Genomic DNA, 25,423 nt, shown 5'->3' with positions numbered 1-25,423 from the left:
GAGATTAAGCAGCTTGCTGGCATCTTGGTTTCGCATTTCAGCGATAGCTATGCGTTGCTCGCTGCGGTTGGGCCGCGTAAGCCATACTTTAAGGGAGTCGGCATTTCGGATATCAGGGATGGCCTTGTTGATAGCCTCCCTGACTTCAGCCTCAGTCGAAAGACCGTCAAGGTCCCGGATCTCCACCGAGGTCCTAGGCTCGAGTTCCCGAACAGTACCGTGGTCCCCCAGAGCCTCTCTGACCTTTGCAGCAAAAGCCACTCGGTCACCAGATTTCCCCAGCTCGAGGAGAACTTTCCCATTCTGGGTACACCTGATTGACTTAACAATCGTATCCGTCTCCTCTGGCTTGGCCTTAGACTTGAGTCGACCCAAGACTTCAGCAAAAGAGCGCCCCCCTAAGGGGTTGATCAGGAAAGCAGACATGATATAGATTCCCATGCTATTTAAATGTGAATTATTTTATTCGATAACTACATTTTGGTGCATAATTAAGAAAAATTAATAATTTTCCCCAAAATTTCATGCCCAGACCTTTAAAATGAGACCTCTACCAGCTTTCTACGGCCTCCCGTTCGCTCACAATTTCATTGTAAAATTTTGGGCTTACGGAATTAGATATATAGAATTAGATGTGGGCTAACAGCCAAAGGAAATTTGTAAATCTCTTAAAAAGCCAGCCAACAATAATAAATAGACATATGGAAAGCTTTCCTGTGTGTAGCAATAAAAAAAAAAAAAAAAAAAAACTTCATTAGAGCTAAAAGGGTCTAGCATGCTCATGTTTTAAAATCTCTAGTATAATTGAGCGGAGGGAGTGAAGCTCTTATATGTCGACTCGTATGCATTTCGTAATACGCAAACTCCTCCTAGACGGCTGAATCAATCGTTTTCAAATTTTGCATGGTGATAAAGACTATATCGGTGAGTGCCAACATCTAAGTTATATGGTGTTTAAAAAGTCTCTCATGAATCTGCCCCACAGGGCCTCAAAGTTTCAATGGAATCCTTATAGAAGCAGTATTTGACACATAAACAAAGGCATATGATCAGCTGTTGACTTTTGAATGTATCGATTTCGATTGGACACTCCAATCATCATCAGACCCAATAGGTGAATGACAAGAATCTTAATGGCGTCCCTACTTATACCCTATTGGCTACCGGAAGCACCGGCCAGTACATTTTTTAGCGAATTTCCCATATAGGGAATAAGCTATTACCGTAGTACTCATGGTAAGACCTGGACCCGGGACCGATTTACTTTTTCGTTTTGAGGTCCCTAGAGGCCAAAAACACCATCCGTTCAAACACATATATTTATATTTATATTTCCGTAGACACATATATTTATATATGTGTCCGTTAGCGCGATAACTCGAGCAAAACTCATCCGATTTTGATGAAATTTGGTACAAACATGTAAACCCACGTTTATTCGAACGAGTTCGCGAACCAGCATGATCGGACTATGGGAACAGGTGTTTATGGGGGGTTTTATGGGGTAAAAATTGTTTTTTCCCATTTTTAACCCTAAAAACTTAAAATTTAACACTTTCTTTCCAAACCATTTTGTAGAGCTTAAAAAAACAAATAATTTAGTATATTGAAGCGTTGTTATGCGCCTAATGGTTACGGAGAAAATTCCAAAAAACTGTAAATTTAAAATTACCATGTTATTCTTATGGAGAATAAGTAAACTGTTGTAGTTTGCTTGTTTATGAACATATTTTGATCAAATTTGGAAAATGCATTCATTTCATTCTAAACTATTAACATTTTACAAAAAAAAACACATTTTACCCTCCCTGTTGCAGCAAACCTAAGTACTCGTTAAATTAATGTTATTTAAATAGGGAATAAATGTGATATTTTTAAGGAGACATTTTTGTGTAAATCCAATCAAGCAAATGGAAATTTGCTTAGTCTGCAGGTTTGCTGCGGCGGGGGTATTTATAAGTGCAACTGGAATCAAAATGTATTTGTTCATTAATCAACTTATTTTACATTTTTCCTTATAAATATACAATTCTTCCCAAGCATTCATTACATATCCTTTCTTACAATTCTTTAAAATATCTAGACTATCCTCCATTTTTCCTAGTGAGTGGCCATTTTGTAACAGGTGTTGTGCGACATTTGATCTTTCCGGTTTGTTGTTCCTCCACGCAGATATGTGGTTTTTGAAGCGGTTAACGAAGTTCACAGTCTGTCCAATGTAGAAGCTATCACAATCGTTACAATTGATTTTATACATGCCCGAAGCGTCGAATTTGTTGAAATCTTCTATTTTCGGATGCAGTATTTTACTCATGGTGTTCTGAGTCCTGTAGGCTATTGAAACTCCGTATTTCTTGAATTTGTTAGCAGTCCTTTGTGTTGTAGTCCCCGTGTAGCTAAATGTGATATATCTGGTGTTTTCCTCTGTTATTTCTTCTAATGTTGTTCTGCTGTGTAGTGTATTCTGCCTATCGATTTTCCTCCTCGTCTTCCTTGCGATGTCCTCTATCGTCTTGGTTCGAAATCCATTAACTTGAGTGATCTTCTTAATGGTGTCCAGTTCTTTCTTCCTATTGGCTTGGCTAAGTGGGATCTTATAGGCTCGGTACAGCATAGATCTAAAGGCTGCGGTCTTGTGGATTGTTGGATGGATAGACTTGCTGTTGATTGTAGTGTCCGTTTGCGTAGGTTTCCTGTAGATGTCAAACTCTATCTTGCTGTCTTTTCTCTCTAATGTGAGGTCCAGGAAGTTGATCTTTTTGTTTTCTTCAAACTCGTTGGTAAAGGTGAGGTTCGAGTGGTGGCTGTTTAGTGTCTGCATCATCGTTTCGTGCTCTTGCTCCTGGGCTTGTCTGAAGATAACGAGAATGTTGTCTACATAATTTGTTGTGAGAACAGTTTATTTCATAACACCTGTTAATTTCTATTAATTATTATCATATGTTTATTTGTTATTCTATGTTTGAAAAAAGGTAAATAAAGTTAGTTGAGTTTGAGTTATGACATAAAACAGTGCATTCACTTAATTCTTAGTAAAATAGTACATGGTGGCAGCGGTTTAGAGCTATGCCTCAGAAGAGAAATCCAAGAACGAAACAATCTGACTATGAAGATAATGAAAATGAAAGAAGCAGAGAAAATGAATACAACAATTCAACTAAGAAGTCAATCATTGTATCAAACACTCATTCAGTTATTCAACCTCCAGCTAGTTTCTCCTTTGTACCAGCAGATTGGCCAAGATGGAAAACACGATTTCAAAGATATCGGTCAGCATCTGGGCTATCTGAAGAGTCTAAAAAAACAAATCAACACTCTTATATACACATTAGGTGAGAAAGCTGATGAGATTTTTGCATCTTTTAATTTAGCAACGGAATCAACGCTAACATTTGAAGAAGTCTTAGATTTATTTGACAAACATTTTATTCCACGGAGGAACTTAATTTTTGAAAGAGCAAAGTTTTTGAAGAGACAACAAAAAATTAATGAAACAGTTGAAGAGTTTATAGTTAGTCTCCATTCCTTGGCTAGAACCTGTGACTGGGGTTCACTTAATGATGAAATGGTGTTGATGGTGCTAATACTGGGTTTAAATGATGAGAAACTTAGTGATCGCTTGTTGCTAGATCCCGAGATGAATTTAGACAAGGCCATTACAGTAATAAGACATGCAGATAACGTAAAGAAAGAGAAGGCAGATTTATGTGATGAGAAAAGAGTTCAAATTGAAGCAACTACGTCATCGAGTTCAAACCAAAATCAAGGATATAGGTTTCGTCAAAAGAAACAAGAATACCCAGCGCAATGTATCTGGTGTGGTTATAAACCGTCCCATCCAAGAAGCACGTGTCCAGCAAAAAGCGCAACATGTAACTTATGCAAAAAGATTGGTCACTTTTCGAAGGTCTGCAGATCTAAAGCACAGGAAGTAACTGACGAAAATGAAGTAAGTGAACTTGAACCTTCAAATAATAAAGTATTCATAGGTACACTTGGGGATGGGTCAAAATGTAAGCCCTGGAAACTAGAATTAGTATTTGAGGGAAAACCACAAACATTTAAAATTGATTCAGGGGCAGATGTAACAGTAATTCCCCCTGGCATAGTTGATCCAAGTAGGATCCAGCCGACTCTAGTTGAGTTGTTTGGGGCTGGTAGAACAAAATTAGAAACTGTAGGTTGTGTTAAAGCTAATATTCAATACAGAGATGTTAAAATAAATCACATGGTATACGTAGTGAAGGGACTCATAACACCCTTGCTTGGTCGTCCAGCAATACAGGACTTGAAAATTTTAACTTTTGTTAATTCAGTTGCAGAGGTAGACAGTGACTTTTTTACCGAATACCATGAAATGTTTAGTGGTCTAGGCATCATTCCTGATCCCTACACAATAGCACTTAAGGATGGCGCAAAGCCATACGCAATAACCACTCCTAGGACAGTACCTTTACCCCTAATGTGTCAAGTGAAAAAAGAACTAGAAAGTATGGTACAAAATAATGTAATCACACCAGTTGAGCATGCTACTGAATGGTGCTCAGCAATGGTAGTAGTGCCTAAATCTAATGGAGATGTCCGCATATGTGTTGACTTAACAAAGTTGAATGAATCCATCCAGCGGTCTTATCATCCGATTCCCAAAATTGAAACGTCTCTCAGCTCAATCTCAGGAGCAAAATGGTTTTCAAAACTTGATGCAAACAGTGGTTTTTGGCAAGTCCCCTTAAATGTAAATTCCCAGGATCTAACTACTTTCCTTACCCCTTTTGGACGTTTTAAATTTCTCAAACTTCCATTTGGAATCACATCAGCACCTGAACATTTTCAGAAATGCATGAACAAAATCTTAGACAACCAGTCAAATGTCGCAGTCCATATGGACGATATTCTGATTTGGGGCAAAACGAAAGAAGAACATGATACAGTTGTTCGGCAAGTACTTGAAAAGCTTAAAAATGTAGGAATGACACTTAACAAAGACAAAACTGAGTTTGGGAAGTCAAGTATTAAATTCCTCGGGCATTTCCTCTCATCCGATGGAATTTCTGTTGATAAGGAAAAGGTTTCCGCCATTCTCAAAATGGACTGCCCAAAAAACGTAAAAGAACTTCAAAGGTTCAATGGGATGGTAAACTTTCTTGGTAAGTTTATTCCTGACAAAGCTAAGATTTTGGCCCCAATGAATTCACTACTTCAAGCCAACGTTCCATGGATATGGGGTCCAGAGCAGGCGAAGGCATTTGATGAAATAAAACTCATTTTGACTAACTCTCCTTGCCTAGCCATTTACGATGTAAATCGGGAAACAATTATCTCCTGTGATGCCTCGCTTCAAGGACTAGGATCAACTCTTTCTCAAGTTCAAGATGATGGTTCTATACGACCAGTATCATTTGCATCCCGAAGCCTTCTTCCTTCTGAAAAAAACTATGCAAACATCGAGAGGGAGGCTACAGCTGTTGCCTGGGCATGTGAAAAGTTTCAAGAATTTATTATTGGCAAGAGAATAACAATACAAACAGATCACAAACCACTACTTCAAATTTTGAAATCCAAACATCTTGATGAATTGTCTCCAAGAATTCAAAGAATTCGATTGCGTCTCATGAGATATGATTTTTCAATTACTTATATTCCTGGAAAGCAGCTTCTAGTTCCTGATGCTCTTTCAAGAGCACCTCTCCCATTTTCAGGTACTGATGACCGTGAGTTAGAAGAAGAAACTCAAGCGTTTGTTCAAATGGTTTTGTCGTCCATTGATATAAACGACTGCATAGTTGCTAAAGTATTGGAGGAACAAAATAAAGATCCGACTTTACGTGAACTGAAAAAAATAATCATCCAAGGTTGGCCTTCTAAGACATCATTACGAGATGACCTAAAACCGTATAATTCAGTTAAGGATGAGCTAAGTGTTGATAATGAGATGATACTACGAGGTTCAAGACTTGTAATTCCGCCAGCTCTGCAGTCTTGGGCACTTCAAAGAGTACATGAAGGTCATTTTGGAATCACTAAGTGTCGTTTACGTGCAAAAGAGTCAGTCTGGTGGCCAGGAATTTCTTCAGCCATTGAAAGTATGGTGAAATCATGTCCTACTTGTATTAAACATTCAAGGAACAGTCATGAACCATTGCTTCCCACACAGTTCCCTGACAGGCCATGGAAAACACTTGCGATGGATTTGTTCAAACTTGAAGGCGTTTGGTTTTTGACTGTGACAGATTATTACTCCAGATATTTTGAGATAGCTGAATTAGAGTCATTAACATCACGAGAAGTAATAATGAGATGCAAAGCCTTTTTCTGTCGACACGGCATTCCAGAAGAAATTAGGTCTGACTGTGGGTCTCAATTTCAAGTCCTTGAACATTCAGATTTCAAGACATTTTCCAAAGTTTATGGCTTCAAGCATGTAACAAGTAGCCCAAAATTTTCCCAAAGCAATGGAGAGGCTGAAGCGGCAGTGAAAATCGCCAAAATGATTCTAAAGAAAAATGTGGAAGACCCTTATTTAGCGCTTCTAGCCTATCGAACGACACCCCTCTGGAATGGGTTTAGTCCCTCTCAGCTTCTTATGAACAGGCGATTACGGAGCACATTGCCTCAGACAGAACATTTGCTTAGTGGAAAACCAGATCTAAAGGATCTAAAAGGGAGAGAAGAAACATATCGTGAGAAGTACAAACACAACTATGATAGAAGGCACAAAGTGCAAACTCTCAATCCTCTTCATATAGGAGACCCAGTTTGGATTGTGGACCTTAGAAGACATGGCAAAATTGTGAAAATCCTGGACAGCCCTCGTTCATATATTGTTGAAACTGATAAGAGGAATGTGAGAAGAAATCGATTCCACCTCAAACTTGCCCCTTATTTAAGAGAGGAAAACAGTGAACAAAATTTGTCAGCAAATACACATCAAACAGAACCATACAACCGTCCAAAGAGAAATATACACAAACCAAGCTGGTTGAAGAACTTTCAAACTTAAAAGGGAGGATGTTGTGAGAACAGTTTATTTCATAACACCTGTTAATTTCTATTAATTATTATCATATGTTTATTTGTTATTCTATGTTTGAAAAAAGGTAAATAAAGTTAGTTGAGTTTGAGTTATGACATAAAACAGTGCATTCACTTAATTCTTAGTAAAATAGTACATAATTAACATACAGTTTTACATCATGATTCTTTCTTAAATTCTTAAACATTTCTTTTTCCTGATGCTGTAAAAATATTTCTGACTCGAACCTCACCTTTACCAACGAGTTTGACTCTGTTGGTGCTAAAAGCTACAGTGGTTGTCTGTCTAGCAGCATGAAATAGGGATAACATATTGTTCTTTATTCATTGCCTATCCTTGTCACAGCCATATTTTCAAAGACCAGCGGATATAGACGGGCGGCGGATATATCCGCACTATTTTTTAAATTCATAAAACAAGTAAAAGATTATTTAGATAGTACGAAATGTTCCATTATGTTATTTGATGTATACAGGTATAAAAAAACACAGAAATAATGAAAATAATTTTTTGTATTTATATAATTTTTGCCCTTCCCAGGCCATTAAAGTCACCCGTCCGGGAAGGGTTAATTCAAATGCACTTATTGTTTTGAAAATGAGCAATGATGTATAAGTCACCAACAGTTTGCTAAACAACTTGTACACTGAAACTAAAGTGTTGTTCTTAAGTTTAAGGACTAAAGAGTCGTTTTAAAATGTTTCAGATGAGAAAGCTGCCACTAAGAAAGCACCCAAGAAGAAACACAAAAAACACTAATTGATTGATACCTATTTGTTTTAACTACAAGACACAGTCATTCCATTACATTCTCATTCCATGCTAATTAGTTACCTAAATTTAAAAATAGTTAATTGAGCTATAACTTGTATAAAAATAGTCTAGATTGAAAGAATATTTGTACTTACATTTAATACTTCGCAGATACGCGTCCGGTAACCGGACGTGGATTAGGCGTCCGGCAGTTACTGTCATAACCTAACCTAACCAACCAAACTTGCTGATAGTGAAAAAAATCAAATGAAGGTTCAATTCTCTTCATAACATAAAATTATAAATGCCCAAAATTCTAACAAAAGATGTACAGTTAAGAAGAAATTACATTCAAAGCAAAATCTGTGACAAAAAGTCAAAGTTACCATTAGGTTTCGAACCGGTGACCTCTGGCATATCAGTCAAGCACTCTATCCACTACACCACGAACACTGATGACTGAACATCGTATCATTGTGGTAATGGCGTTCCGGGACCCCCTACCGGACGCCTAATCCACGTCTGGTTACCGGACGCCTAATCCACGTCTGGTTACCGGACGCGTATCCTCTGTGTTAATACTTACTTACAGATCATTTGAAATGTTTACAAAATAAAGAATCATATTTATTTGTGGTGTAAGCAAAGTGATACTGTAAATGAAATTAAGTAATCTAACTTTTGTTATACCAGTATACTGGTAAAAAAAATTTGAATTTCAATTATGTTCAGTATTATAACTTTATAGTTTATAGCCTACTCACATAATTTTTTTAATAAATACAAAATTTAATACATTTATTTTGTTGAGATTACAAATATTTAAATCAAATAGATAAATTTAGATAGTAAAATGTATATATTTAGATAAATTTAAATAAATAAAATACATTTAGATAAAATAATTTGTTTCAGAAAAATACTGACAATTCTTGTATATTGTAATACCTATGTTTTCTAATGAAAATATACAATATATAAAACAAATGTACTACCGGTACATTAAACACAATTTAAAAGTTACTTTGAGTCTTAAGGGCAATTAGCCCAGTCATTTTATATTTAAAATATGCTTGAAAAATGAAAAAAATATTATAGTTCCAGAAATTTCTTTAATATGTCCTCCTAGGTATCTATTAACACACCAAAAAGCCCCGAAGGTGGGGGGTTGGGAAGTGACCGCCATCTTGGATTTTAGATTTAGGTGTCATTTTTAGGGTTTTCCTAAATATCTCGAAAACTATCAACTTTTTTATGCCATTTAAAATTAGGGAATTAAAGAAGATTAAATTCCCTACAAGAAAAGTTTATGATGTAACTATTTTGTTTCATTCATTTACAAGATATAATAAATTTGTAGGATATCTTATTCATTTACTCCTTCAATTAGGAATACATGTAAATTTGTATGTAAAATAAATGCTAAACGTGGCAAAGCCTATCCACCTAAGGCCCTTATTAGACGAGGCAGCCAAGTTGCGCAGCCAGCCGGGCAGCCAGTCGGCCAGCTAGTCACTGGGCATTGGTTCTTATGGAGCTTATTACACGAGGGCAGCCAGTTGCGCAGCCACTGTTTGGCTGCCGGCTGGTTGCCGAGCCCGGCGACCGCACAGGCAACCACTGGCTGCTCGGTCTGGTCGCGCTCCTGTGTGGCTTACGGATCTTATTACACTGGGCAGCCAGTCGCCCTCTGCCACACACATCAGTAGTAGATAATCACTCGTGGAAGTGCGTTTATATCTGCCGGTCACATCATTATGTGTTGTTTTCCTCAGTATTCTTGTAATATAATTGTGTAATTGGTGTAATATAATCCTTTTTCTGTTCTTGATGAAAGAATATGATGTATATGCATTCTTCTCTTCCTTCGTCTTCTCTTTTTCATGAGTAGCAGAAGAAGCAAATATTCATCTCGCATTCTGACAGCGTCTCTCCCCAACAAAACTGTTCCACCAACACTGTTCCAGTGTCAACAAGAGACTGGCCTAGTTGGTAATTTTGTGGCTGCCCTGTGGCTGCTCTACTGGCTGCTCTACTGGTTGCTACGCTAGGCAGCCAGACAGGCGACTGGCTGCCCGGCTGGTTGCGCAACTTGGCTGCCTCGTCTAATAAGAGCCTAAGGTCAAATAACCAATATTCATGAAATTTTGAAAACATTTCCAGTAATTTGACATAAAATTTAATAATCAATAATTTAATTTAATAATCATAAAATTTTTTCCAAGATTAAGGCAAGGGTGAACACACAAAAAAGTTGTAATTTAAGGGTGCGCTTTACCTCAGCTCGGAAATCTGAGCTCGGGCTTCAGTAGCTATGTTTCACCATTGGACAGCGCTGCGAGAAGCACTTGCAGACGTTTCCAAGATTACTGTTTTAGAATTAACTAATAATGATAGCTACGCACTCTAAACAGCTTATAGTAGTACAAAGACCAATCCATAGTTCTGCGTTTTTCAAATGTTAAAAAAACGTTTTTCTGTTTTAAGTTAAGGCTAGTCGAAAAGACCCTTTTTTCTTGTACTACAACTCAAGTTTATAAGGTGTGTATTTAAAATAATTGAAATATAGAAACAAAGAACTATAGAAAATTTCATCCTCTTTAATATGAGACCTTAACTTTGATTCTACCTTCAATGTAGCAGGTGAAGCAGAAATCTTGCAAACCCTTGCATTCGGTTGCACGTCAGGGGTAAAGCGCGCCCTTAAGAAACTATTTACAAATAATGCGGTTATTGTGAGCTCGGCAACGCCTTAATTTTGGCCGAATTTTGATGATCGAAGTGTCAAATCAAATTGCTGGAAATTTGGTCAAGATTTTATGAATATCCGTTATATTGACCTTATGTGAATACGCTTTGCTTTGTTTAGCATTTATTTTACATACAAAATAATTTACATATATTCCTAATTGAGGGAGTTAATTGATAAGATATCCTACTAATTTATTATATCTTGTAAATGGTTGAACCGAAATAGTTACATACTTTTCTTCTAGGAAATTTAATCTTCTTTATTAATTTCCTAATTCAATATAGTATACACAACCCATAAAAATGACACCTTAAATCCAAGATGGTGGCCATTTCCTGACCCCCCACCCTCCAGGCTTTTTGGTGTGTTAAGATAGACACCTAGGAGGACATTTTAAAGCAATTTCTGGGACTAAAAGATTTTTTTTTAATTTTTTAAGGCATTTAATGACCTGACTAAATACATTAGGCCTACAGGTTATTAGCTCATTTGTTTATGAATATGTATTAATAAAGTTAGAACAAAAATTATATATTTCCAACACCAGTATTTATATGTCAGGGAGACAAGAATTAATAAGTGCATAGTTTTTGTTACTAAACCATAATCATATCTGTGATTTTAAATATGTGATGAACACTTGCTCACATGTAACCCCGTTATTATTTTTACCTCATTAATTTAAAGAATTGTTACAGTTTTTGTTAAATCATTAATGTACCATATTTTATTGTATTGATTGTATTGTTATGGTAATTGTTATATGTGCATATATTTTTATACTCTGCATAAACTTTCTTCACAACTATACCGGCTGTATTGTATATGATTCCCTTAAATAAAATATCACTTATATTCCATACCAACTAACCAGTATAGCTACATATGAAAACTGTAGCTGAGTCTCGCCTTTAAATCTGAAAGTAACTTGTTTGATTGAAACAAAATTCGATTCTGGACCGAGGTACAAATTATTGTCATTGGGCTATCACTATTGATCATATCTAACAAAAAATTGATGTTAAATAGCAAATTTACACATGCATAAATAAATTTTAGAAGTAATGCTAAGCAATTAAGCGAAGTAATGAAACCTTGCTGTCTTGAGTGTCAAAAAGGATTACATGAAGCCCTACTCATCTTGAGACATTCAGTTGTCAAGATGGTTTCTAAGGTTTTCAACTGGCTCACTACAATATTCTATTTCTACCTAACTTACCGAGGAATCAGTCTGATATTTTTAGAATGTGATGAACACAAGTACAAAAGTATAATTTATCAGTATGGGTTAGAGAATAAGCACAAATATTTGAGCATTTGGGTATCAGTAAGTATTTATAAGTGTTTGTTTACTTTTAACAATTATGTATGCAGTATATAAAGTTGTAGAGGAACTTTGCGTGGAATACCTATGTTTATAAGAACAGAAGATTATTATATTAAGTTTTAGCATTTTTCTATATAGGAAATAAGCTATTTTTAGATATTTAAGACGATAAATGTTTGAGATGACTATTCATTAAAAATATTGTTTCACCATTTCAGTTGTGAAAATTATTAAATGAATTATAGTATTGACATAGCCTCCTCTAATACAAGGCGATACAGTGAGATGAAAAGGACAACACCGCAGTTCCGCAAACATAAACAGCTGTTGCACGATAATGGAACATGCTAGTTTATAAGCATGTGTGCAATGTTTATATTTACAAGTTTGTTATTCTTGTTATTATCATGGCAATAGCCACCCTAGTGTGATATTTTAAAAGTTAAAAGGTAAGTTAAGTTTTCAAGCCTTTTGGCAAAATTAATATCTATATAAATAAAATTAGAGTTTTGTCTGTACATTGCTTAGAATAATGAACTTTTTGGTTATTTTTACATTTCATAGGTCAGAGAAACCGAATCAAACCTTATCTCAATTTCTGTCTGTCTGTCTGTCTGTCTGTCTGTCTGTCTATCTGTCATTCTCTTGGTAACGCTAAAATACGCACTTTATTACAACTACTCCTCAATAACTATAGCACTGTCCCGCCTGAAACTTATTTTCCAAATACTATACATATATGAGATGGTTTTAGACGTATTTCATCGAATATGAGACAGTTAGATATTTAACAGTAAACCCTTGAAAATCAAGTTTTTGTCGATTTTTGACGTGGAATTTCTGGAAGCCCATGTTAACCTTATGAGAAATGAAATTATTGAATCTTAACAGCTGTTTCAATTAAACAAGTTGGTTCTGTTCTGTGATGTTCAATAGCATTAAAGTTACAAGGATTACCAACAGGGTGCAGCACTAGCACTATTATTTCTTTTACATTTATGACAACAGCTAATTTGCAACCTGGAGGCGAGTGAGCGTAGCGAACGAGCTAACCTGAAGGCAAGTGAGCGTAGCGAACGAGCTAACCTGAAGGAAAGTGAGCGCAGCGAACGAGCTCCAACATACAGGTGAGTGAGCGTAGCGAACGAACTTCAACCAGGACGTGATTGAGCCATGCAAACGAGATCAGATAGTAAAAATAAAAGTAAGCCTACCGTTATAGGATCGACCGGCAGACACAGAGGTAATTTAACCTTTTATTGATTGTCATACCGATCCGGAACAACAAAAAACAACATAAAATGAAGCTATGTATAATAGTTTGGCCAGCATATCTTAAAATATGCAAACCAACTGCTGTTCTTTATATAAGAAGGTTTCAACTGAATATTATAAGATCCCCGTGCGTAGAACGGGTACACAGCTAGTTTATTATAAAAGTGTAAATTTACGGTCCAAACATGTCTAAGCCTAATATTTGCTTCACGGCTTTGTTTAGGTGTAGAGCTTACTGAGGAAACTCATACACAGTTTTGAACGAATGCAGTAAACTATTTACCACGCTCCAGCTGACTTACCTCATTCAGCTGATTTTAACGAGCTCTTACTGTAAACAACTTTCTAGTCTACAAACAGTAGTGTAGTGGAGCGGGAACGGTGTTCCCACAGTGTTTATTCCAATAGTCCTACATAGTACATAGTATATTAATCCTAAATGTTAGTCAGTTCTTAGACAATAGCTTTGACTATTAATACAACAATAGTAAGTGTTCCCATACTGGATATTTTAAAACTAGGCCTACATCACTGTCTTCAAGGACAAGAAAACCTGAACACCTCTGCTTACTCTCGGAGTGTGGTAAAAAAATAATTACAGCCTTTTACTCCTTATTTCTTCTTGGGGTGATCTGGATAATTGGGGATGTGGATGATGGGAACTCAGACAAGCAGAGTTCTTCAGTAATTTATAATTGTTTCAGTTTCTACAAACACTATACTTTGTTATTGTTTCGTTTTCCGACATTGTCAACTGCTTGCCCTCCGTGTTTGTCTGTCCTCGATGGTCCCAGTACTCTACCAATGCAAGACATTATCTGCTCACTTCCCTTGTTCTGCCTCTAACGCTGGTAAGTCGCCCTACTTGAACTGTGCATGTAGACTATTTCTAGTTTTACATTTTAGTAAACAGAGATGTACTACCATACTTCTGTGTTATTCAACTCTCCCTGTTTGCAATAGAATACCAATAAGTTATGTGTTTTTGCTGTGTGGCTTGATTTAACTGCAGCGGGTACCTTTTTAGACAGCTCTGGTTTGAGCACAAAAGATACATATGTCAGGGCTTAGCCAACTGCAACTTCTTATGTTGAGCTTCATACCACGGTATGTCAACTTGGTACCTGCACCAAGACTAGTACATTTAAAACTGTATGGTTGTTGGTGGAGCACAGAAAAGTAAAGCTCAGAGGAAACTTGCTTATAGGACATCAATGCACTTTAAGCTCTAGTATGATGTGCAGGAAACATACTTGTGACAAGCAAGGAAAGCCCTTGCAGAGTGTACTGTGCCATAATTCCTATTGCACAGGGCACAGGGCCTTCCTTCACTGTAGAACATGAAGGTGAGGGGGCGGTGTTGGATTTTGCGCTAGACACCAGCGACTAGTGCTAGACACCACTTAAGTTTACTGTTCAACATTTCCTTAGTATGTTAATTATCCGTGGGTGGAGAGAGATTGGTGGGGAATACCAAAAATATTTCCTCGCCAGTGGAACTAATCCTTTTTAGCGAATTTCCCTATAGGGAAGTAGCTATTACCGTAGGTCTCATGGTAACACTTAGGCCCGGGACCGATTTACTTTTTCATTTTGATGTCCCCAGAGGCCAAAAACACCATTCGTTCAAATTTTTATATATGTATATATATATATATATATATATATAACTTATATATATATATATGTAAATGCATTATTAAAACTAAGTACCCTTTAAATATATATGTGTCCGTGAACACGATAACTTGAGTAATTTTTATCCGATTTTGATGAAATTTGGTTTAAAGGTGTAAGGCGGGATAAACTTGAATGAGTTCGTGATCCAGCATGATCGGACCATGGGAACAGGGTTTTATGGGGTACAAATTGGTTTTTCTCACTTTTGACCCTCAAAACACAAAATTTCCCAATTTTCCTCTAAACCTTCTTATAGAGCTTAAAAAACAAACAATTCAGTATATCAAAGTGTTTTTGTTCGGTTATTGGTTACGGAGAAAACTAAAAAAATGGTCAATTTAAAATGTCCATGTTATTCTTATGGAGAATATTGTAAAATGTTGTAGTTTGCTTGTTTATGGATATCTTTTGATCAAACTTGGCAAATATATTAATTTTATACTAAGCAATAATTATTTTACTTAAAACACACACTTTATTAGTTTCCTTGTAGCAGCAAACCTAGGTACTCGTTAAACCTAATGTTATTTAAATAGATCAATTGAAAATCAATTCAGCCAAATGGAAATTCGCTAAGACAGCAGGTTTGCTGCGGCGGGGGTATTTGTTTTCCAAATAGGTAGATGTACAGATTATGACTATTCAAACCATCATGGTGCAGTATAATACCTAAAAGTAATTGATAATTGGAAGAAATTGCATCAAACCAGTTACAACCTTTGAATTAGTAAATTGACGTAAAACGTTTAACTGGAATGTTTCTTGTTACGTTGAAAAACCTTAAACCCTGCTGTCTTATGAACAAATGTTTTCATGTTCCAGTACATATTCACTGTGTTCTGGACGTTCTACTTGTACGATCGGGAGGTGATCTACCCAGAGCTATTTGATCGGTTTATTCCTCCTTGGTTGAATCATGCGATGCATTCTCTTCCCGTCCCCATTCTGTTGGTTCATCTGATCCTCGGACCCAATCACAACCCTTCTAGGACATCCGCCCTCGTGGGACTGTCGCTGCTGTTTGTGGTTTATGGAGTTGTGTAAGTAAAAATTAGTTTTCCTACAGTCACCCGACAAAGTTGGCTTCCTTGTACGGTTTATAGTACAGAAAGCAGCTAATTGCTGCATATTTATACTTTGTCGAACGGTTTATACTTTGTCGTACAGTTTATACTTTGTCGTACGGTTTATACTTTGTCGTACGGTTTATACTTTGGCGCACATTAGGATTCCAACGAAACAAAACAAAACAGCGTGGTTCTATTATGCACGTAATCCGTGTACGCTTGGAAATAGGTTGGCAACACTTAAAGATAATAATACTATGAGCAGCTGATCGACTATTATAACTACGATTTAACCTGTCATTTCGTGTTTATAATTTCGATATTTCTGAACTTTCTGGACTTTTCTTTTAAACGTTTTTAAAACATTCCTACGATCTTAATAAACAAGAAAATACCTTTAAAGCTTTTTTTTAGGCGCGGAAACCACTTCAAATTACAAAAACATAAACGGAACTATATTCTCAAGTCGCGGAGCACATTTCTTGCCGAGGAAAAATAGCGGAGTGATACGGACCGGGTACTACTTTCTCTAGGGCACCATTTGTGTTGCCAGCTGAACCTAAAAACGTGTTGTATAGTGTTTGAAAGACTAATTATTTGTATGCTTTATAGTGTCTCTAGGAAAAATATAATGTGTAACACGAGTGCCTTTGCTGCACTCGAGATCATTCCGCACGAGCCGCCAAAGTGCCACTTTGCCCACTAGTTACACAAATAACTATTTCAATCATCTTTGAAATTTATCTCAACATTATATATTTTTTTCTTCAAGATTTATTCCCTGATATCAAAACTACATCAGAACTGATGATTTCTCTAATACCGTATCTATTTCCTTATTGTGATTATGAGTAGGCCCATAAATGGTTAACTAACTGAATAGTGAATCGCCATAATTTTAAATGTGTATTGGATTAGAGTGCTTTGATGTTATTTGATATCTGTGGAAACAGTTTTGAGTCTTGAGTTCGGGCATGGACCAACTATAGTCCTGTCACAAAGATAAAGGTGGTTTAAGTGGAAGGTTTCCTGGGTCCCAGCACCACTTTTTCTACCTTAATGTATATATCAGCTGTTGGCTGTTGTTTCAAAGTTATGGAGAGGTGGATGGGATTGAATAGTTTTCCCTCAAACTGCCTAAATTTTGTGAACAAAGTATAACAGAAGTGTAGACTTCTTATCGTTGTAAAATCTGAAGCATGTTTGATGTTTGTAACACTGAGCGTTAGAAATGTTTATCTATTTTAGAGTTGATTTCATGACTTGTACTTTACTTTTTGGTTATAAAATCAGAGGACGGACTATTGTTTATAATTAGATTATTCTATTTGATTAAAACTAAATAGTAGGCCTAATAAAATAACAAGAAACAAATTGTATAAAAGTCCCTAGAGACAGACTGAACTAATATTAAAATTATCTTCATCTTATCCATAAGGATGACAAATCTACCAAAGATTTATTTTCTATTTTTTGGGTCATGCCAGTGGTGTTATGGGAACCTTTTATATGACAAATATCAAAGAGGGAATCATTTTGCATAATCTGAAGTAACACACATAGCCTATGGTTCTGTAAAAGTAAAGATTACAAAATTACATTAATATTATCAGTATTTCCTGACAGTAAAGTGGCGGTCCCAGGATTTCATTTCAGGGGGGATGACCAACGGGGGGTTGTGAAAAAAGGAAATTTAGGGGTCCCCCCTGGAAAAATGTGGAATTTAAAGCCTAAAAACATATTTTCATACTTATTTGAGCTCTAAAATATGCTCAAGCTAATAGTATACGTTAGTTAGATAAAAAAATATATTTTGTGGGGATATATCCTTCCCATCCCCTCCCTGGGAATACCACTTAGACAGTCTGTCATCATATTTTACTAAATACTCCATATTTAGATATTGAAGATTAATATGTTCTGTTGGAAGTTTTGGTGCATCGGTTCTGAAGGGTAACTGGGTTTATCTTCTGTTCAACAATCTCAACCCCTCACAAAGAATGTTCCTACTCACTATCAGCTACCCCTTGACTATTGTCTTTCTCACAATCAGCCGAGGACTTAACAGCTTTGTTAAACGTAAGTAACCGGCTTCAATCTGGTGTAAGATATTGGTCAAATCACAAATAAATATTAGAAACAGAAACGGTATGGACCGTAAACATATACAAACGGGTTTGGACCACTTTCCCTTGACAGCGTTTAAGAACTAACTTCGACTTAAATTTAAAATGCCACTGGAGTAAGAAATAAATGCTATCACTGGCCCAAACGTAAACATGTTTGTGTTACTATTATTATTTGTCTGGACTTTTCCAAGAATATGTTAAGATTGTTGTAAAAGTCCAAACAAATAATAATATTAACATTTCAGAACTGACACAATGATTTTAATAACATGTTTGTATTCTTTCTTAACAGGAACAGTGAAACAAATTCCAAACCTTATTTATTTGTAAAGGATTCGGGTAAGTTAGGTTATTTGTTTATGTTTATGATCCATGCTGTTTCTGTTTTAATATCCATAAGTCAAATGTGTGTAGATAGATGTCAACTCTTTTAGACTAATGCAGTGGTGGTTCTAGGACCTTGTTAGGGTGGGGGGGGGGGCTACCGGGCATTTGAAAGAAAGGAAAGGGGTCTGGGGTTCTTCCCGAAAGATTTGGCATTTCAAACCTGTTTCTTGACTCTAAAAAGCCATTTTCAACATCTAGAACTGTATCCAAAAATTTTTAATTTTAAAATTTAGTTTAGTATTCAATTTCCAGGGTTCAATAGGGGGAAGGCTTGAAACCCCCCCCCCCACTTGAAACCCCCCCCCCCACTTGAAACCCCCACTGGACTCGTGTATAATCTGTCAAATCACATAACTCTAGCCCTAGTCACTACTATTTTGTATAATTAATTAAATTTTTTCTGAAGAACATGATATGTTTATCAGGGTCTAAAATTTACATTTTGGGAGGGGAGGGGGGGGGTAAATAATAAATTATCAATTTTGTTAGTGATTAAACAAATTTTACTTAAGTATCAATTTAGTGATTGCCAAAACATGGTAGGTAAGAAAGGGATAAGTTCCCTTGAATACAGGACTATAATATTTGATTTTTAAACATATATTTATGAGATTTGAATGTCAATAGGTAACAATTGTTTTATCTAACATTATTGAACTTTGTTTTGGCTTTTCCCAGTGCCTGATTTGTTTCTTTTTTAATTTGTTTCTTACCAGCACTAAACAATGTGTTGGTTAAATAAGTTCAAATTTGAATAATATGTATATAAACATTTACATTCATACAAATTTAACTAATAAGAGTTCATATTAAAAACTTACACACTGTTTTAAGTGAGTTATTCTATAAAATTGCAACTTAGCACAACTAACTAGGCCTAAGTTTTAGAAATATAATTAAAAAATAATTTAATGTTTTTTTTTTTTTTTAAATATTATTAGTTCAAATGTGAATTGTTACAGGGACCAAGGAAAAATATGCAGTCAAAGAAAAGGGTAGCCAATGAATTTGTATTTGTTATAAAATAAATTATTTGTGTACCGGTACTCCAATTGTGTTTCTTTATGAAAGATTTTTTTAGGAACTCCTTTCAATTGAATTAATAGAGGATTGTTTTGATTTATTATTGCTCACTCCTAGTTATTTATAACAAAAAAATAACACAAAAGTAAGCTTCCACAAGTATATAAGCAGAAATAAGCTTTTGTAGAGCAATTATAGTTGTATATACTGTTTAGTCAATAACTTTTTTTTATTAATATTTAATTTGTACAAAAATAAAATTTGCATTTTGCGTTACAATCAACTTTAACCAAGAATAGTAGAAAAAACCCGGTATGGATCATACACATAAACAAATGACGTTTTTGGCCGGAAAGTAAACAAAACCATGTTAATTAATGCTATTAGTATATAGGGGCTTTGTTTACTTTCAGGCCAAAAACGTCATTTGTTTATGTTAATGATCCATACCGGGTCTTTTCTAGTATTCGTGACTAACTTTAAAGGCCAATTAACTTAAACTACAGCTTGATACAAAACAACAAAAAAACCACAAAGAGCATTTTTATAATTCATCAGGCTCCTAAAGGACATTTGGATATTTCTCGAGCTTTTACATAAACTAAGAATCAAACGTACTAACAGATTTGGATTCTTACTGTTATCTTATTGGATCGTTGTATTGATCTGTGGATGCGATACTCCCTGGTGTGGATTAATGTCCAAACTAGTCAGCACTACAAAAATCTGCAGTATCCTGACAACTAGATCAATTTGTAAATTAAAAGGCTAAAGTGGTTCAGATTCCACTATAAACTGTAGGTCCCTTAGTTGCCATTGGCTGTATGGGCTATTAATTAACAGTCTTGTCTGAGGAACAAGTCTGCCTTATTCACTAACAAGACTACAAGATCGCGCCACACATCCTACACTGATTTCCATTCATACTTGGCTTAAAATACCTACCTTTGTATGGTCGCCATTTTAAAATTTTAAGTAAAAAAAGGAAAGTATTTCCTAGTTAATAAAAAATTGATTAGCCTTATATACAAACCATCCAAAATCCACCTTTTATTAAAAAAGAACTGCCGCCTACATTCTACATATCAATATTTATTTAAAAATAATTGATGAAAGGGAAGTAGAAAGAAATTTATACAGTCAAGCAACATAACCTTAATTCAGGTACCAATTTTATTATCAAAATTTAAGTTGAGTAAAATGACATTAAAATATTGAAATTGTCCTTGGAAAAGGTCATATTTGTTTTTCAGGCTCTTTGGTGCTTGATTTAGATACCTGCATACAGTAATCCTTGGTTGGTGTAGTGGCAACTAGTTTCAGTTCATGAACCATCCTCAGGACTACAAGGAGACGGATCAATCACGTAATTTGAATGTATGATTGAATCAATGACTGGGACGGGTGGTGTCGTCCTGTAATCCAGCTACTAGGAGGTCACGAATTGTGGATATTTATAGGCATGCACTGTGGATGCGATGCTCCCTGGTGTGGATTAACGTCTGCAGGAGTGAGTACTTTAACTATCCGCAGTACTATACTGATAAATAGACCAATTTATACCGGGTGTCCTAAACCACCCGTACACCCCTTTCAAAACGATGGAAACCATTTCTTACAAATAAAAAATAATACAGAACTAGCTAAATTGGGCACGGTCTACCAAATGGTGATAATTTCAAATCCAAAATCACACCGGAAGTGGCTTTTTCAGACCGGAAGTTGACTTTTTTAAATGTAAGCTACCAACTTTGATTACAGAATCGGATTCTACGTTGAAAAATACATAACTTTTGTCTAAAACATTTTTTGAAAAAACTTGTTTTCTACCTCTAATGCCCCATTAAAGTCAATAATTTTTGGTCATTCATCTGTCAAAGTTACTCGAAACAATAATAGAGAAAAACAAATAACAAAGATTACATAAAGACATGTGATAAATAGAATCAGCTGTTCATTGTGAACACCATAGCAAAGTAATCTGGTCTACACATTGCTTAATTTCATTTTATTTTAAAAATAAATCATTTGTTTTTACATTAAGGGGTCAAATGTAAAAATAAATTATAAAAAAAAATTAAACTTAGCAATGTGTAGACCAGGGGCCCATTTCATAATAAACTACAAGTTACAAGTTACAACTTGTAACTTGTAATTTCCATAAGATTTGCATTGTGCGATCAGCTGATTTACTAGTAATATTAGTTTGTACTTTATTATGAAATGGGCCCCAGCTGTTACTCAATTGCTAAGGTGTTTAAAATAAACAGCTGATTCTATTCATCATATGTCTTTATGTAATCTTTGTTATTTGTTTTTCTCTATTATTGTTTCAAGTAACTTTGACACAATGACCAAAAGTTATTGACTTTAATGGGAGATTAGAGGTAGAAAACAAGTTTTTCAAAAAATGTTTTAGACAATAGTTATTTGTGCAACTAGTGAGAAAAGTGAGCAATTGACTCACTCGAGAGAAATCCTTACTCACGAGCCGTAGGCGAGTGAGGAATGGTTTCTCGAGTGAGGCAATTGTACTTTGAACTCGAGTTGCACATTATACTTTTCCTACAGTTACCATAAAACAAATAAATTGGTGAAGAAACATAACCTATTTTTACACAGAAGTGAACTTTTAATATAACATTTAATGTGAAGTGACAAATACAACAGTACAACAGCTGACCAGCTGATTTACAGCCAGTGCTGCCAACGTATTTCGCGTGCATGCTCACTATTTCGTGCCTTCACGTTGCAAATCTGGAGTGAGACAAAGTAATTAGAGTGAGACAATGTTAACATTGTCTCACTGATGAGCGAATTGGCCACTTTGCTTTCTCAAATCAGTGAGAGAACATGTACATTGTTAGGTAACTGGTAAAAGTTATGTATTTTTCAACGTAGAATCCGATTCTGTAATCAAAAAGATTTGTTAGGGAGAAGTAAAACACTCTAGTGATTTAAAATAACATCCATACTACATATTAGTTTGATCTATTAGGATTGTAATATTATTGACAGTTCACTATCAAGTAGTTTACTAAAAGTTTTGAAGAGTCAAAGGTAATATAAATAATACTTCCATCGTTGTTGCATTATTTAATCCTAAACAAGATCTTAAGATATTCAACAATATATACAGCTAAAATAAATAAATATATCCTGTAAATTTAACATTTTTGGTACATTAATAATCACAAAATTTGTCTCCTAAACAAAGAAATTCGAGAAACTAGCTTATGTTCAATATTGTTTCTTCCTCTTGTAGTGGGGGAGTTAGCTGACTGGATTTATTAGTATTTTTAAGATTGTGGATAAGTTTATCAATACTTTCTAGCAGGACAGGTTTGTTGTCAACTTTTATTACGTGATAGTCTACTTTAATTTCCTCCTCTTCTTCTGGAAGTTTCTCTGTCGTTGTTGTTAATCTATTTGACTCTTCTTCATTGTCTTCAGGAGATTCTAAATTGTGGGTCTCTTCTATTATAACAGTCTCCTAGAATAATAGAACAAAGTTAATGGACTAAGTGGAAGCATATATAAAACATATACTCCCTTTGTAGATTTCTCATCCCTGTGGAACGACTTATGCCAATCTTATTGTTGGTTCTGTCTGGTGCACTATAGAGGTCGTGTTTTGTTTACAATTTGTTTCTTGTTATTTCAGCCATTTAAAACCTCCTATAAAACAAAATAAAACTATCTAATCATAAACAACGAGAGGTCGTCCAGTGGTCGAAACTCGACCAAAAATATGTAATGTACTCACTTAACTATTTTCACCCCACACTGTAAATAAAACATGTGATTGGAGTTTCCTCCATTTGTTTTGATTTTCTGTTTATATTTCGTTGTTATTTCGTCACCATGGCAACGCATAAGATCCATGTTAATTTTTTTCAAATTTTTAAACTCATTTTTCGTGCTTATCTTTGAGCCTATTTAAATTTATAAAGGGATTCTGCACACCTAGAGGAAAATAGCTTTCTAACGGTATGCGTAGATTTCACCTACGATGCACACGAGCTGAGAAAAAAGGTTTTAAAGAAACATGCTTGCCTATTAATATATAGATAGATAATTCATACCCTAGTTATATAACCAAACAGTAAAGCACAAATCATGAAATTAACACTATAATAGATACAAAATGTTATCGACACTAGCAATAGCAACCTGAGTCACCGGACATGAACTAGACACAAAAAACAAGCTTCAAAATTTATCCGATGAGAAGTCTACTTGTGTTGGTTAGTCTATGGTGGAAGTAAATTACCCAAAGACAAATGTTTACTTCAATCAAATCATCTTTATTCATTATTCCTATATCATACTGTTTGTTATGGAGAAGTCATACAAGTTGGTCTACGTTATTTTTAAATACAAAATTGGCTAAAGCTAGTCAATGTAATTATGAGATGTCTACTTCAGTACGGTATATAAAAGTCAATGATTCAAGTTAAAAATGAACTTAACAATACCTTGTTGTTTGAGGGCTCAAAGTCTTCCTCAAGTTGGGGATCCCTCCACAGCCACAAGTTGATGCGAGGTAAAGCTTTGCTGTTGCATGGCACTCTGGGATTTCTGAAAAGATACTCTGAGATAACATTTTTTTGTAAAGATGTCTTGAGGCCAGGGTTTTTGAGGATTTTGTAATGGGTAAGGTTAATAGTTGGCTTACAAAGACACTACAAAATTGTATGTGTTTATATATGTTTATTTATGCATTTTCATCTATTTTCAAGTAAGGGTAGCTTACCTGTCAAAGTCTGGGATCTCCATGGCCTTCAGCTGGATAGTTTCTACAGTGTCGCTGTTGTCACAAACCAAACGGGACAAACTCACTCTCCTGATCTCGTCCAGTTGTTCTATAAAGACAAATAACTTTTTAGTTTGAAAGGAGTATAGTATACATGAATGAAATGAAATGAAATGACTTCAGCTGATCCTCCCCTCGTGGAAAAAATTCTTTTCAACGTTCTCTCTAAGAAGTCACATACTGTAATAGGACTATTTATCATAATGCAATATTCTAGTTTTTGTTTAGCTCTTGGAATTTTTTTACAGTACTGTAAGCTATTTTAACTCCTTTATAAAAACTTCCAAATTAGCCACTTAGCTTTCTGCAAAAATATTCAATTTCTTAGTGAGCTTAAACACATGTGCTACCATTCCTACCAACACAGCTACTCTAACCCAACTTACCCAGGGTAAAAGAGCTTGGGCCTCCCCCATTCTCGTACCAAAAGCGATCACCTCGTTTGAGATCTCGGAATGTCATAGCAATCAGACAGTTGAACGTTGGTCCAACCATGCTGCCTCGCTGCGGCTTCTCTGCGACACCGGCCGACCACAGATCTACGTCATCTGGATGGCTGCAACAATAACAGAGAAATGTGTTCATACTCACAAATCATTTAGACAGTAGACAATATCTTTTACTCGCTCAGCTGTTGCTTAGTATCAATCTTGCTTGGAATAAAACCTTCAGATTTGAAGGCGTTCTTTATACAATACCGACCCAACATTGGTTTTGGAGTCATATTTTTCCTGGTTAAGTTGAAGCTTAAAGGTACTTAAAATTTGGTTAAATAGGTTTTCGAGAGTATAATCAATTGTTTCTTATTACAATATTTTTGCAAAAGATAATAGTATCAAAATTCAAAGACATAAGCCTACCTGAACATCTCGTGGTAGTGAGTGACGGTAACGTTGGACATATGATGTATCATATCCGACCATGAGAACATGTCTGGCAGACGACAAAGACGCCGGAACCGGTTAAACCCTGGGACGCCGTGCTCTCTGGCTCGCGCCACGTTGATAGCTGCCAGGTCACGGCCCCAACCCTGGGCTGGCTCTTGGAACAAGTGGTTTGTCACCTGTAAAGTGAAGTTGGTAGGACTAAATCTAATCAGTGTTTAGGAGATACAGAGTTTCTCCAAAGTCAACAGTTCAGGAAATATACCCAAAAGTGTATAGTTTGGGACACGCTGTATT

At 35.6% G+C, this 25,423-nt stretch overlaps 3 protein-coding genes across 5 annotated transcripts in view; 2 read left to right on the top strand and 1 right to left on the bottom strand.

Moving 5' to 3' along the window:
• The window catches only part of LOC129005115 (androgen-dependent TFPI-regulating protein-like), a 30,647-nt gene extending 22,171 nt beyond the window's left edge, over nt 1–8,476 (top strand). For all 3 annotated transcript variants that reach the window (XM_054433925.1, XM_054433923.1, XM_054433924.1), the window contains exon 6: nt 7,740–8,476. In XM_054433925.1, the coding sequence (XP_054289900.1) occupies nt 7,740–7,792 (53 nt within the window). In that variant the 3' untranslated portion in view covers nt 7,793–8,476. The remainder of the gene's footprint in view (nt 1–7,739) is intronic.
• A 1,519-nt stretch (nt 8,477–9,995) lies between these two features.
• Nucleotides 9,996–19,409, top strand: LOC129005142 (androgen-dependent TFPI-regulating protein-like). Its single transcript, XM_054433960.1, has 5 exons — nt 9,996–11,865; nt 13,845–13,991; nt 15,643–15,860; nt 17,818–17,966; nt 19,366–19,409. Exons 1-5 carry the CDS (start codon nt 11,626–11,628, stop codon nt 19,407–19,409), a joined length of 798 nt encoding a protein of 265 aa, XP_054289935.1. The 5' UTR covers nt 9,996–11,625.
• Nucleotides 19,410–22,509: 3,100 nt separating this feature from the next.
• The window catches only part of LOC129005141 (lactoperoxidase-like), a 96,150-nt gene continuing 93,236 nt past the window's right edge, over nt 22,510–25,423 (bottom strand). The window contains exons 10-14 of the mRNA XM_054433958.1: nt 25,103–25,305; nt 24,629–24,798; nt 24,183–24,291; nt 23,905–24,007; nt 22,510–22,919 (exon numbers count right to left, since the gene is read on the bottom strand). Coding sequence (XP_054289933.1) covers nt 22,656–22,919; nt 23,905–24,007; nt 24,183–24,291; nt 24,629–24,798; nt 25,103–25,305 — 849 coding nt within the window. The 3' untranslated portion in view covers nt 22,510–22,655. The remainder of the gene's footprint in view (nt 22,920–23,904; nt 24,008–24,182; nt 24,292–24,628; nt 24,799–25,102; nt 25,306–25,423) is intronic.

This window comes from Macrosteles quadrilineatus, unplaced genomic scaffold (assembly GCF_028750875.1).
Source record: "Macrosteles quadrilineatus isolate MER2022 unplaced genomic scaffold, UCM_ALF_1.0 Scaffold_16__1_contigs__length_3527350, whole genome shotgun sequence".
Taxonomy (NCBI): domain Eukaryota; kingdom Metazoa; phylum Arthropoda; class Insecta; order Hemiptera; family Cicadellidae; genus Macrosteles; species Macrosteles quadrilineatus.
This window is presented reverse-complemented; position numbering and strand designations above follow the sequence as displayed.